The sequence below is a fragment of the Eptesicus fuscus genome, chromosome 9, assembly GCF_027574615.1.
Source record: "Eptesicus fuscus isolate TK198812 chromosome 9, DD_ASM_mEF_20220401, whole genome shotgun sequence".
Classification (NCBI taxonomy): domain Eukaryota; kingdom Metazoa; phylum Chordata; class Mammalia; order Chiroptera; family Vespertilionidae; genus Eptesicus; species Eptesicus fuscus.
Genome location: NC_072481.1, coordinates 6,818,012 through 6,833,370, shown reverse-complemented (window position 1 = coordinate 6,833,370; position 15,359 = coordinate 6,818,012). Strand labels below are relative to the sequence as shown.

The 15,359-nt window shown below is 44.7% G+C and overlaps 1 protein-coding gene across 1 annotated transcript in view; it reads right to left on the bottom strand.

Moving 5' to 3' along the window:
- Nucleotides 1–15,359, bottom strand: part of VPS13D (vacuolar protein sorting 13 homolog D) — a 222,901-nt gene that overhangs the window by 194,614 nt on the left and 12,928 nt on the right. Inside the window, exons 6-16 of the mRNA XM_054720656.1 lie at nt 13,039–13,155; nt 10,220–10,324; nt 8,871–9,041; nt 8,345–8,445; nt 6,618–6,786; nt 4,714–4,815; nt 4,384–4,567; nt 3,421–3,600; nt 2,151–2,281; nt 907–982; nt 287–457 (exon numbers count right to left, since the gene is read on the bottom strand). Of these exons, the coding sequence (XP_054576631.1) occupies nt 287–457; nt 907–982; nt 2,151–2,281; nt 3,421–3,600; nt 4,384–4,567; nt 4,714–4,815; nt 6,618–6,786; nt 8,345–8,445; nt 8,871–9,041; nt 10,220–10,324; nt 13,039–13,155 (1,507 nt within the window). The remainder of the gene's footprint in view (nt 1–286; nt 458–906; nt 983–2,150; nt 2,282–3,420; nt 3,601–4,383; nt 4,568–4,713; nt 4,816–6,617; nt 6,787–8,344; nt 8,446–8,870; nt 9,042–10,219; nt 10,325–13,038; nt 13,156–15,359) is intronic.

Here is a 15,359-nt window from a genome sequence, read left to right as displayed (position 1 = left end):
GTGATCGAAAATATCCTGGGTAGCCAACGAAACCGCCATCCGAATGGAATAGGAAGTATTAAAAAATGTTTGCTAAATAGAGGCAAAGAAAAAGACAATATTTAAGGATATTGATTCCTCTTGGAAAAGAGACTTTCCAAAGACAACCCCACCCACGTGCTCTGCAGGCCTTTTCTACCACTACCAGGCCACCTGAATATGCAATAAGCCTTGTCCAGAGTGCCAGAAATGACAGGAAAGATGTCTTGAGAAAGGAACATTAGAGCAAACAAACAAAAAAGTTAACCTGAGGTATGAACCTTTCCCTTGTAGAAAAAGTCAGCTACTTTTTTAATAGCCTGGGGATTATAGATGATGTTCAAGGGCCTGGTGCTGACATTCAGCCGCCTCTCGAAATGGCTGTGCACTGGGTTTCTTTCATACAGCATCTCAAACACCGGGGCATCCGGGCCCGCAGCTGGAGGAAAGAACCAGAGTGAGAAAACGGAACACAGCAAAATCAACCACCCAATTCTTAACGGGCCTAGGAGGCATTTGGAGAAAAGACATCTCCTAAATTATTTTCCATATAATGCTACTTGGCATTCCGAGCATTTAATGAATGACTGCTAAATAAGTTCACATTTACATACATTTTATGACCCTTAATAAGGACTGACCCTTAATTATGACAGGACTCCTCAAGAAAGGTGGTTGCATTTGCTCCCATTAAGAAAACCAAGAACCTTGAAGACCTGAGAGGCTGCCCCGGAGAGCACCAGGCTGCCTCCCAGTCACACGGGGGTCCACACAGCAAAGCACTGGGCACACAACAGGACACGCCCCCTCTTTTACTGCTAAGCAAGACTACTGATCTGTAATCATCGTGTTTTTCAGGATTAGTTTTAAGAACATATTACAAATTACCAGGGTAGTGATCACTTCTGTCTGCAGATGTTGTTTGGAGACCAAAAGACTGTGAAACTCTGCCAACTTCTTTTTGCTATTAACACACAAAACGCATCAATGTCAGCGGGAGAGGGCACAAAACTTTGGCATCGCTCTCACTGAGCACAATCAAATCAAAGCTCATCTCACATCAGATCACAGACGACTTGCAGAACAATCCCTCAAGTCTGTACCTTTTTCCCAACCTAGTGAAAACACACATTTTCTTCTGCACTGACAGTGCTACTTGGCATTCCGAGCATTTAATGAATGACTGCTAAATAAGGAATATTAACCGTGTACTGCTGTTCAAACTCTCACTCTGCATTCCCACTATCTCCACAAGTCCACACACACCCCAACAAAAAAAAATTATGGGCAGAGTAAGTGGCTAAATTTATTCAATTATTCTGACCATATCTTGGACAATTTATCAAGACTGAAGATCTAACTAGTAAATAATATTCTAGGTAAAAATTAGCATATATATAGAAATTGAGGTGGTTTTTCTTGGAACTTTAGAAAGAGAATAGGTCCTATCAAGTGACTAAGGGTCAGAATGCATACAAAGGTCTGTCAGACACAGATGAAATTCAAACATTAACCCTGAAATGCAGACAACAGCAGTGCTAATGGCATTTTCTTCCAAATCAGAGCAAACTATTCCATGTTTGCTACAACACTGACTTATAAAGCTGTTCAGGGGAGGAAGAGGACATTGCCATAAATCCCACCAACACTTGCTCTCTAACAAATGTTAAAAACTTATCTAGACCTAGCCAGAGTGCTCAATGGTTAGAGCTTCAGCCCGCACACCAAAGGATCTCAGGTTCGATTCCCGGTCAAGGGCACGTACCTGGGTTGCAGGTTTGATGCCCAGCCAGGTCAGGGTGCACGTGGAAGGCAGGCAATCAATGTTTCTCACATCCATGTTTCTCTCTCTCTCTCTCTCTCTCTCTCTCTCTCTCTCTTCCCCCCTCCCTCCCCCCCTCCCTCTAAAAATCAATGGAAAAAATATCCTAGGGTGAGGATTAAAATAAATAAATTAATTAATAAAAAACTTATCTAACTCCAGATTGTCTCTAATTGGCCATCTGTCTCAAGATGATCAAATGTCAAAGTGAATCAAGTTAATGTTAACTATTGCTTGCCTAAAACAGACCTGCATCACCATCACCCAGATGGACTTGCCACGCCCCCCCCCACCCCCACGCTGTACATACTGGATTAGGGAAAACCAGAAGAGGAAACATGGTTCCTTCTGTGGCCAGGTCTCGAAGAAACAGTCCACCCAACCGGACTAGAAGCAAGGAAGAGTTTCTTCGAGGAAGGGATTCTGCCAAAAGTTTTACATCTATAAAAAAATAAACATAAGAGTTGATACTATGCCATGACAGCCTAAAGTGTTTTATAAGCATTAGGTATAATATTTTACAGAGGACTAGTAGATATCATGAACTATTTTGCCTTGAAATCGGAACAAAAAAAACCCTATCTGTTTATCTATAGGTCTATGTGTGTAAATCCACCTATACAAATATATAAGGAATATCAGACACTTCATAGCAGAATTAATTTTTAAGAGAGCACTTTACAATTAAATTCAAGCAATCTGCTAGTCCATATTAGGTTTATGAAATCCTAACTGATTCTCAAGATTATAAAGTCAAACAAACTGGCTTTTTTTTTGGGGGGGGGGGGGGCGGGGATGTCATTTACCTCTAAGCTATGCTAGAAACTTCAGGTAAGTGACTATTTTATGAAATGAAATAAAATATTTGTGAGATGTAAAAACCCAACATCTGTATTTATTTATACAACTTTAATGCAAAGTCACAAGAAGAAGTCAAACACAGTTGATCTTCATCACTGGCCGATTCCGGATTTGCGACTGTGCCTACTCACTAAAATTTATATGTTGCCCCAAAATCAATGCTCATGGTGCTTTCGAGGACATGGGCAGGGCAGCAAAAATGTGCGTTCCCAATCGAGGCTGAACAAAGCACGCTCTGCCTTCTTGTTCCAGCTCTCACACTGTACACTGTGCCCTTTCATGGCCCATTAAGTGCCAAGGTTTTTGCCTTTTCCTGCTTTTTGTTGATTTCACTTCTCACAATGGCCCCAAGCATAGTGCTGCAGTGCTGTCTAGCACCCCTGAGCACAAAAAGGCTGCGGTGTGTCTTACAGAGAAAAATCTCCGTGTTAGATAAGCTTCACTCAGGCAGGCATTACACTACTGCTGGCCGTGAGTTCAGCATTAATGAATCAACAGATCATATTAGATAAGGTGTCTTTAAACGCATCCCACGTAAGACAAGGTTCTGTACTGATCGGTTAATGGGTGTTACAGCCAGAGGCTCCTAGGCACCTAACTCTGTGCTTGCCCCTGGGGACAATGATCTCGGCCAGAACATAACTACCCAAATAATGAGGTTCGCATGGACACGGGCCCCCTGAGAGATCACCACCAGCAGGGGGTTCTCGGGGCAGTACCTGAAAACTCGAGCTGCATGAAAGCACTTTCCGGGGTCTGAGGAGTGCCTGGCTCCTGGTGCGACAGAGTCACGGTGCCCCGCTGCAGCTGCAAGTTCAGCTTGGCGAAGACGTGGTCTCGCCTGGTGTACGTGTTCATGCAGGAGGCATCCGCGGCGGGGTCAAAAAAGTCCTCGGTGCCTGCCCATGAGGAAGAAACGACATTAAGAAAGTACGTGGGAAAACTTCCGAAGCAAAACCAGGCACACTGATCAGTCATGATGACATGTGTATCCATTTTCCCTCTCTTTGAAAAGAACTCCAAAGTTGTGGGTGACTGTTTTATCCACTAATTTAAAACGACCCAACTGCTTCATCACGGCTCTTACCAACTTATTCCCAACCGGGAGGACGTTCAGGTTCACAGGCAAGTACAGGATAAAGCCGTGCTGCCCACCACAGTGAAACATTCTCCACCTGCACTGCCCAGGGCAGTGGGCACACCTGGCCCGTGTGGCTAATGGGGCTAGCGTGACTGAGAAAGTGAATGTTTTATTTTATTTTATTTTATTTTATTTTATTTTATTTTATTTTATTTTATTTTAATTAATTAGAGTTTAAACGGTCATGTGTGGCTATGGAAACCATACTGGGCTAGTGTGGGTCTGAAGAGTGGCTCTGGACTGGGATTGGAGCGTCAGAGTTTAAAATTTCTGAACTTGCTCTCATTTACTTCTCTTACCATCCCTGTCGCTAAGATCTACCTGACAAGGTGCTAATATTCAAATTTAGTAACAGAGTTGCAAATGAAACCTCCTCTCTCTGCCTCTATGAAAATAAGATAGACCGTTTTACCAATCTCTATTTCTTTTTGTTTGCTTGAAAATATTATGGATTGTTTCAAAAGTAACAGACAAATTATTATGAACCCAGCATCTCCCTTCACCGCCACCCAGGGGGCTAACGGGAAGGAGCCCGCTTTACCCAGGATCTCCTCAGGAGTCCACTGCTCGTGCTGCTCTGCTGACAGCCCCTCGACTGGCTTCCCAGACCAGCCGCCCCAGCCAGGAAACCAGGACTGAAGATACTGCAGCATCCCACTGCCCGCACCGCTGCCTGGGTCTCCGGGACAGTCTCCTGGAGAATCAAACTGAGGCTCTCGCAGGCTCTGTGTCAATCAACAATGAGCAACATGAGGACCCAAAGACAGAACCAGCTGTGGCTGCCCACCCTCCACCCCCCAAGCGTAAGCACATCCAAGGCAAAGCGCTCAGAGTGCTGGGTCCAAGCACGTCTTCTCAGAGGGCTCCTTACCTCTGCCAGCTCCTCTTGCTTGTGAAATCGTTCGTGCACCAGCTCACGCAAAATCTTCAACTCCTCAAAGCTCTGTTCCTCTTCAATCCGACACATTTCCTCCTATTTGGGTAAAAACAAAAACAAACAAACAGAACAGGTGTTACAGCTCCAGAGAACTGGACACTCTCGCAAACCACTCACTACAAGGACTGGTCCCCAACATCTCCACTGAAGACCAAGAAACAGTGAAGACAAATAGCGAGGTCCATGGCTCCTATGCTTCCGGTTTAAACAGCTCTTCCACATAACCCCAACTGTACTTGGTCCCTGAGACCAACGGTAACTACAGAGGAAGGTGACTAGTTATTATTCTTCCCACTTTGGATGAGGAAACTGAGGACCCAGTTTACACCAGAAGTGTGCAGACCTCCAGCTCCTTTGTTTCACACGCGCATTTGCGAAGAGGTAGTGATTTTAATTTGTTTCTTGCTAGTTAGGAAAGACCAATGGCCACCAGCTACATGCAAATGTGCAAAAGACAGAATTAGCTATCCTAAACTGTTCTTATACCCTAACATTAGGAAAAGGAAATTACGTGTGTTTCACATAATTTACAACAAAAAAAAAATGTCTGGTTGACCCCATCCTTTCCAGAAGTTTCCCATGTCAGTAACCAGGCCTAACACTGGTGAAAAAGTGAGTGAGTCGTGTCTCAGGGTGCCAGCGGGAGAGGTGAGAACACCTAGGGATTCAGCACTGAGTGGTTATCACACTGTGGGATGCTCTTATGGGAGGAATGTTTGTGCCCCGCTCAGTTCATATGCTGAAGCTTTAACCCCCAATGTTACGGGATTTGGAGAAGGACCTTGGGAAGTAATTAGGTTGGATGAGGTTGTGAGGGTGGGATTTCATGATGGGATTAATGCCCTTCTAAGAGAAAGGGGACAGATTTCTCTCTCCACCAAGGTAAGGCCATGTGCACACACAGTAAGAAGGCACCCAGGAGGAGAAATCTCACCAGAACCCCACCAAGCTGGCACCTGGATCCTGAACTTCCCAGCCTCCAGACTGTGAGAAATAAATGGCTGGTTTTTTAAGTCCAGGCTATAGCATTTTGTCAGAGCAGCCTGAGTGAAGACAGCTGCTAAAGGGAAAGTAATATTCCTTTTTGCTTGGAAGGGTTTACTAAAGAAACAGTTAATTAAGAGATAACACCTGAGAAGAAATATTAGAAACAATCTAAATTGCTTTGCAAAAATTGATGCTCACAAAACGGAAACAAATCCAGGAGCAAAGCAATCGGCAATCCCCACTCCCTCCCCTAGGAGACAGAGGCAGATGCACTAGAGCAGGCTGGGGTCCAGGCCAGCAGGTCAGGCCTGGTGGTTCTAAGAGGCTCTAACCCTACAATTAGCAAGAAAAGCTGACCTTCACCACCTATTTCATCCCCTCTGCCTAGCTTCTACCTCCAAACTCAAGCAAATCAACTGGGATTAGGGAAAGTTTAGGCCAAAGCCTACAGAGATGAGCTTCAGACTCAGAGAAAAAATCAATGACGAAGAATGGGCTTTGAAGAGATGCAGGTGACTAGCTGAAGAGTCTCTGCGAGCCCTGCACAGAGCCTGAGGGAGGAGGGGATGGGCACGGGGAGTGGGCACGAAGGCGAGGCTGGACCACAGCCCCTTTCCCTCCTCCCAGCCCACGGCCCGCTCTCCTCAAGCAGCAGGTGTAGGATGCTTCTGGTCAAGGTGAGGCCGTGGCCTTCCAACAAGCTCTCACCCTAGTAAGACCCACTCTACCCGTGAAATGAAATTCCTTAGCAAGGGACTTGATTCCTTCACAGATTCCACTTTCTTCAGCCTTTGAGAGAACAGCATTCTTACCCTCTGACGACAAGAAACACAAGGCAACGGTCCGCTCACCTTGTCGTCTGCAGACAGCAAGCCTCCTTTCAGTTTGCTGAAGTACTTGTCAGTGTAGGACACAGCGTCGCGGGCGCGGTGCAATAGGAAGTCCCAGGTACAGCGCTTCCTCTGCTCTCTGATCTCATGCAGGTTAGCATTCAGGGCAAAATACCACCATTCTCGGCAGCTGAAATATTTCGTAACAATGTCATTACTTCTTACATTAAAAGCAACTAAAATGCTGTCAAACCAGGACAGCCCACAGAACACCACTCCTATGAGACAACTTTTCTCTTGTCAGCCGTCACTTTTTGGCGCAACCTCATTTTAAAATATTGGGCTACGGGTGAGGCCACGTGCCCCTGGGTCTGGGAGAGGCCAAGTGTCCTTGGGTACGGGTGAAGCCAGATCCTGGGTCCGGGTGAGGCCGTGCGCCCCTGGATCCATCCGGGTGAGGCTGGGTCCCAGGCCCGGGTGAGACCACGCGCCCCTTGGATATGGGTGAGGCCACGTGCCCCTTAGTCCAGGTGACGCCGTGCCCCTGGGATCGGCCGAGACCAAACCAGAGGGAGTCAGACCTCCATTACCACCATTTGTCCACCATCCAGAGCTGAGGGGTCAGTGCTGACATGTACACATAAGGAACTACTGGACATCGAAATTGGGTCTCAAAAGAACTGTTGGTCCAGGGGGAAGCTCGCTACAGATTGATTCATTTGCCTGTCAGCATAACTATTATTGCTCGTTCACATTCAGTTCTTATTAGTATATATCTAGTGACATTTGATCTCGTTCATCTAGAGGAAATGATGAACAACATAGACTGAGGAACAAGAACAGAACCAGAAGCAAGGAGGCATCGATCGGACTATCGGGCCTCAGAGGGAGGATACGGGAGGGTAGGGGGAGGGTGGGGGGAGGGGGAGAGTTCAACCAAAGGACCTGTATGCATGCATATAAGCCTATCCAACGGTTAAGTTCAACAGGGGATTGGGGCATGCGTGGGGAGAGGGGTGGGATGGGAACGGGGGGATGAGGACAAATATGTGACACCTTAATCAATAAAGAAATTAAAAAAAAAAAAAAAAAAAAAAAAAAATAAAATAAAATATTGGGCTAAATTCAACATGGGGGGGAAGCAAATCTCCTCCATCATATAAGAAAAACATCTCCCTCAATTGGTTTGAATGACCCTTATCGGTCCCCTCCACCGACAGTCACGTGGTGACTGGAAGGTAAAGGCCATCGTAAGGTAATTACCAAGGATGTGACTACTGAAGGTTTTAAGTGGAATACTTCAGGAAAGATGGGAGTGCACAGGACCTAAGAGAATTTTAATACACTGGATTGGCCCTCTTTATCACTGCAGCATGAAGAGATTTCTTTTCGCTATAGAAGTTAGAAAGTGCACTACATAAGTGTCGACCAAACCACCTGGGAGAAAAGACATAGGGAAGCAGATTCAAAGAATCAGGTCCCATCCGAGCAACCCCAGTCTACCTGCTAACCAAGACCAAGAGGCCCTTCTCACTTCCACCACGCCCACTTAAGGTGAAACACGTCACCAAATCAACAGACAGTCAGAATATCAACAGTGATAAACAACAGAAATGGCACTTAAAGGCCAGAAAAATCGACTCTACTCTTATCTCCAGCCATGTGCAAAGAACAGTGAGGGATATTTCTGATCCATATTAAAAAAAAAAAAAAATGTACTTCATATACAACAACTGGCGAGTCCTTACTTCCCAGAGATGGCCACTTTGGGTTTCCATTTTCGAAACTTCGCCTGCCTCTCCTTCCGTTCCAGCTCCTTGAGGAATACCATGATTTGCCGGTATTGCAGCTTTTAATAGAGATTAAGAGATGCTAGGTTAGAACTGATTTGTTGCTTTTACCCAGTTAAGACATGTATCTCACAAGAACAATTCATATTAGTCAATCCACTGAACTGAAAACCAGTGCAAACCCAAATTTCAGCACCAAGTGGCACCTCTCCCAGGACACTGACAGTTCAGTGTTGATATGACTGTGCTCTTGTGCTCTGACCAGCACTTAAAAACCAACTCAGAACTAACCTGAGATCCGCCCAATCCGACCGCACTACAGACGATGGATTCTACACCCACCACAACTGTGGGTACAACTTTCTGTGTCCTTTCCTTCCTACCGGGTACTGCGAAGTATTGCGACCCTTCTACCGACATGCTCGTTCACCCCAGTTCCAAGTCTGACGGTGAGAGCATAGACCACTGGGGGAAGCGGGGGTACCTGAGAGAGTTTCAAGGGGATGGTCTCCAGCTGGATGTCGCATTCAAAACGGGGAGTGTGCCGAGACCTCAGAGGCTCTTTGGAGCAGTTTCTCCTCAAAAGGGCAGATGCACACACAGGCTCCAAGATGTAGTGATGATCGCGGCTCTCCATGCTCTTGCCCATGGCCTCCTGAGTGTCACAAGAACCTCTGTCAGTTTTCTTGTTTTGTAACCATTCTTACACAAATGGTATATATCCTGTTTTGCCTTGGTTTTTTAAAACGTAATACTGTATCTTAGAGACCATTATACATGGCCTTTGCCCTTATTTTATAGTTGCATACTGCTGTACTGTATGGAAGCACAGTATTTATTTAATCAAACTACAAAACAAAACCATTCCGTACGATAGCATGCAAGCCAAAGATCTTGGGTGGGACAAAAAGTGAGTCCTTTTTCTCTATTTCACTTAAGTCAACTACAATTACTTTAGAAAAAGATTAAACAGATTTTTTGTAAGCCTTCACAAACAGTAATACTTTATATACAACTAGAGGCCTGGTGCATGAATTCATGCACAGGTGGGGTCTGGCTGGCCCGCCCCAATCGGGTCCAGGCTAGACCAGCAGAAGGGGACTCCGGAGGATGGCCGGCTGGCCCACCCGCGATGGGGGGTCGGGGGGCGATCTGGGGTGGACCGGCCAGGGGGCAGGGCCGCAGGCGGTTGGCCGGCCAGCCACTCCCCCTGGTCTATCTCCTGGTCGAACTCCTGGTTGAGGGGACAATTGGCCTTTTATTATATAGAATGATTTATAATGATCTTCTAAGTCAGTGGTCACCAATCTTTCGGACCTCAATGACCACCAGTGGTCTGCAGACCACCGGTTGGCGACCACTGTTATAAGTAGTTCTTAACGGAATTCCACCAAAGGTGAAGTGTCAACATAAACATAAGAAAGCTCTTCTTTAAGAATCCTATCTGGTGCTTTGTTCAATGAAAATCTGAATGCCTACTATATCGTGGCTAGAAGAATGGATAACCATATATTTGATGCATACGGTGGATTATGCAATGAGCTAGAAGAATAAACAGCAACACTGATCCATCTTAAAAACATAACCTTAAGTGAAAAAAAGAAAACAAGGAAATCTAAAATGCAATATAAATGTAAAACATACACAAAACACTACATATTGTTCCATTACACACATAGCAAATACCTCAAGCAACACACATGGGAGTGGGTGCCTATGGAGGGGGGATGGGCACAGGAATCAGAGACACAGAGAACAAAAACCTATGACAGTGACCCTACACCACTTTACTTCAGTGTAGTGTTGCAATAAAGCCCTCTGCCAAAATCATACCTGCAACTCCAGCTGAGGCAAATCCCCCAATAAAGTGCAATCGACATCCCAATAGATGCTAAACTCTGCCACATCTAACTGCTTTTTCCGCATTAACTTCTGCACCTGAGGTAAGACAGGGAACAAAACAAGATGACTCCATATTCATAATTTATTCATTCATTCAACAAGCCATTTGTGAAGAATTATCCATCAGGCACCTTTGCAAGGTGCTGGGGATACAAAACTAGACTAAAGTATGGTTTTGCTCTCCCAGAGTTCAAGTCTAGCTAAGTGGGAATACAAACATGCAAATAATTTTAATTAAGCAGGGGAAGAATATTTAAGATGCCATGAGCAAACAAAGAGAACACAACACTGTATGATTCAGAGATGTGTAAGTTTCAGGCATAGGGCTGGTAAGAGGAAAGGGCTGGGATGCATTGCAAAGAGTAGGGCCAACGATACAAAATGCCTGATAACCTCAGAGGACAGCGAGTTTGTGTAACTGGAGCACGGCTCATGTGCTGTGGGGCAGTAATCATACATGTGTGTGAACATATTTGGTAGTTAGGTGTTGAGAAAAGTAGATCGGATGTTACTAGGTGTGCTGGGTTGAATAGTTTCCTCCCCCAAAATATTCATGTCCTCCCAAAACCTATGAATGGGACCTTATTTGGAAACAGGGTCTTTGCAGATGTAATCAAATTAAAATGAGGTCATATTGGATTAGGGTGGGCCCTATGGTGCCCTTAAAGAAGAAAAGGGGGGAAAAAAAGACACAACGGAGAAGGCCATGTGAAAAAAGAGGCAGAGATTGGAAAGATGCATCTGCAAGCCCAGGATGCCAAGGCTATCACCGGAGGCAAAGAGAAAGGCCTGGAACGTTTCTCCCTCAGAGCCTCCAAAGAATCCACTCTGCCAACCCTTTGATTATGGATTTCCACCCACCAGAACAAGAGAATACAGTTCTGTCGTTTGAAGCCACCTATTTGAGGTCATTTGTTATGGCTGTGCCCAGACCCTGACACACTAAGAAAGGACGTATGTACCACACCAAGGACTTGGAGCTCATACGTTAGTGACAGGGAGCCCCGAAGGTGCTGATGCAGGTATGCACCAGGACCGGGTATGTGTTTTAGAAACAGAACTCTGGCAACAGTGCAAAGTAGAGCTCCCCTGGTGTGCCAGAGAAAAGGAGCCATGAGTCACGTCAAGATAAAGAGCAAGCCCTAGCCGGTTTGGCTCAGTGGCTAGAGTGTCGGCCTGCGGACTGAAGAGTCCCAGGTTCAATTCTGGTCAAGGGCACATGCCTGGGTTGTGAACTCAATCCCCAGTAGGGGGCGTGCAGGAGGCAGCCAATTAATGATTATCTCTCATCATTGATGTTTCTATCTCTCTCCCTTTCCCTTCCACTCTAAAATCAATAAAAAAAAATTTTTTAAAGATAATGAGCAAGTTTATAGGATCAAATTACTTTTTAGAAATACTTGGTTACTCTGAGCTAGCCACATCCTTTGCCCCCGTGTCCTGTACAAATACTATCTTTGTTTTCTGTGTGCCGTGGCATGGAAAAGGGTGGGACGCGTTGGCACAGAATGAATCAAGAGCCTGGGATGGGAGCAAGGAGGTCACCGAACAGGATGCTTTATCAGCCCGCCCAGGCAGAAGCTGACAGGATCCTGAACTCAGACAGTTGCAGTGTGACTAAGAGAAGAGCCACATTTGAGACACTGTGCAGGAAAAATCGGCAGGACGCTGTGATCAAATGGACATGAACATTGAGGAATGAGAAGTGGAAGGCTGAGCACGGAGCTTCTAGAGATCAGGGGAGTGGGTAAGAACACATGATCTGGAGCAGAGATGGCAAACGTTTTCTGAAAGGAGCCAGCGTGTGCATATTAAGGCTTTGTAGAACCTACAGTCTCTGTTGTAACGACTCACCTCTGCCGCTGCAGCACAAAAGCAGCCTTAGACAATACACACAAGGGCACGGCAGGGATCCAATAAATCTTTGTTTACAAAAACAGGTGGGGGACCAACCTGCCCACCCCAGATGTAGAGGTGACCCACCCTCCCCTCAGCGCTCTGCACCCCAGATGTAGAGGTGACCCACCCTCCCCTCAGCGCTCTGCACCTTAGCACCCTCAGCCATACCAGGAGGACAACAGTGGTGGCGAAAAGCATGGAGCATTCAATGAGCAATCGTGCAAAGCACAAAGAACAGTGTCTCACACATAAAAGCGTTCGTAAGATGCTAGTTTTCATTTGCTTGTTTGGATCTTCAGTAACATGTTAGAAAATAAAGGGAAAAAGTTGGTTTCAGGGGAGCAAATTGGACAGATGGGATATAATGGGATCGTTTTGGTTAGGACAAGCCTAAATGCCCTAGAGGTGTCTGTATCCACAGGTAGATGGATATGAATATAAAGGTCAGTCAGGAGGGGGAGAATGGAGTTCAAGTGGAATCCATCAGCAAATATTCCCAGGTGGTAACTGAAACGATGAAACAGATGAGTTTACCTGGGAGTGCACATGGTATGAGAAGAACACCAAAGATGAAAACCTCTCCATACCTTGATTCCTTCGTGGATAAAATGAAAGGGGCTGCACCAACATTTAAAGGATGAGTGACATAACAAAAGGTCAGAGAAAATTAACTGTTTCCCTATTTCAGCAAATTAGATGTATTACATACAGGCAAGAGACACACATGCCAGGGAAAGACCACGGTGGAAAAGAATGCAATCTCTTTCACATGAGGCAAAATGACAAGAGGCAGAGCCCCAACACCCCACAACTACTGCTTTCTTCCTGGCTCAGTCATATTTCATACTCACAGGCTCATTCACAGCATTTTGCATGGACACATTCTTAATGCAGATGCCAAAGGCAAAAGGATGGGAAGGATTGGTAATACCATCTTCGAAGCGCAAATGAACATCTTGAATTTTTAACTGCAAAGGGGAGAAAAATAAAAGCACATTTAGGCAACTGCTACGGGTGGAATACTAGCGGTAGGAGTCACACTGCCCTGAGCCACTTTAAGTAACTCAGAGCTGGCATTTTATATACACATCACAGAGCCAGTGCTACTCAAGCTCCTCGGTGTTAGAATCACAAACTGGACACACACAGAGGAGAGCTACAATACTTCCACTAAGTCAACTCAGAAGACACATAAAGACACACTAGAAGAAAGGAATACCGCTGTGCCCAGATAATAACTGGCCCTCCCTCTTCTATGATAGAGTTGCCTGTGTCCCCACACCTAGACACAGGAAATCAGCGGGACATACACACTTTGTGCCTACTTATTTCTTTACTTCCCTCTGCCATGAAGGCAAGCTAGCGAAAAGGCATGCTGCTTCAATGAATTAAAAAATAATAATAGAAAGTGAAAACACAACCCACAAAATGGGAAAAAATATTTACAAATCATATGTCTCATCATGGACTAGAATTAGATATTAAAAATACACTTACAACTTAATAATTAAAAAGAAAACAATAAACCAAGTTCTAAATGGGCAAAGAATTTGGATAGACATTTCCCCAAACAGGACATATAAATGACCAATAAGCAAATGAAACAATACTCATATTGTTAGCCAAGGAAATGCAAATCAAAACCACAGTGAGCCCGGCCAGCGGCTCAGTGGTTGAACATTAACCTATGAACCAGGAAATCAGTTTGATTCCCAGTCAGTGATCATGCCTGGATTTTGGGCTCGATCCCCAATGTGTCGCATGCAGGAGACATTTGAGAAAGATTCTCTCTCATCACTGATGTTTCTATCTCTCTCCTCCTCTCCTTTCCTGAGATCAATAAAAATATATTAATAAAAAAAAAAAAAAAAACAGTGAGAAACCACTTCATATCCACTAGTGTGGCTATAATCAAAAGAGAGATAATTACAAGTGCAGATGAGGATGAGGAAAAATTGAAATGCTCATACATTATTGGGTACAATTATAAAACAGTGCAGCCACTTTGGAAAACAGTTTGCTAGTTCCCCCCAAAAATTAAACATATAGTTACCATATGACTCACCAACTCCACTCCTAGGTATGTAATACTCAGGAGAACTGAAAACATACATTCACACAAAACCCTATACACGCATGTTCACAGCATCACTATTCACAGTAGCCAAAAACTGGAAACACCCAATGTCCATCAACTGATGAATGGATAAACAAAGTGTGGTACATCCTGAGAACTGCAAAAACTCTCGCAAGAACATTCTGTTCAAGCCCCTGCCCTAAGAACTTGACCCAATTTTGATGTGGCTTCCTGCAGCCTAAAGCTGTGTCCCTGGGACAATCCAGCCCCTCTCTGAGTTCCTCTCCAGAAAACTCAGGGCTGTTTGTTTGTTCTAGCCAACACCTGACAATCAGCTCTGACCTCCCTTTCTTAGAACATTTATAATTGCTCTAAGGGCTTAAAATTGTTAATCCTTTCTCCATCCCTTTGAAGTGTGTGTGTGTGTGTGTGTGTGTGTGTGTGTGTGTGTGTGTGTGTGTGTGTGTGTGTGTGTGTGTGTAATCTCCTACAACTCAAGGACCTGAAAGCCATTCCTCTGAAATGCGATCATCATGCTCAGTAGTTGGGCGTCGATCCATGGTGGCTGGTTCAATTCCAGGTGAGAGCACATGCCCGGGTTATGGGCTCAATCCCCAGTAGGGGGCATGCAGGAGACAGCCAATCAATGCTTCTCTCTCATCATTGATGTTTCTATCTCCCTCTCCCTTTCTCTCTGAAATCAATAAAAATACATTTTTAAAAAATAATAAAATAAATTGATGAATTTTTAAAAATCAATGACAGCTTAAAAAAAAAAAAAGAAGTAACTTCCTGAAACAGAATTCAAAGCAGTCACCTCAAATGTAGCAACCTTTTCATCAAAGTTATGAAACCAACAACCTCAAAGACTATTTTGGGAGTAAGTGATATACCGGGCATTGCAAGAAAACCCTGAAGATAGTAAGTACGGGCTGACAAAAATGGCCTCTGATCTAGTTTTTTGAGGACAAAACAAATTTGTAATTAAAGTGGAAAAGGTGGCCAATAGCCCTAACACTGATACTCATCAAATTGCCACCAGATACATCAGTGAGAGATTAAATATCTTAGTGAGCTGTTCACAATTCACTATCT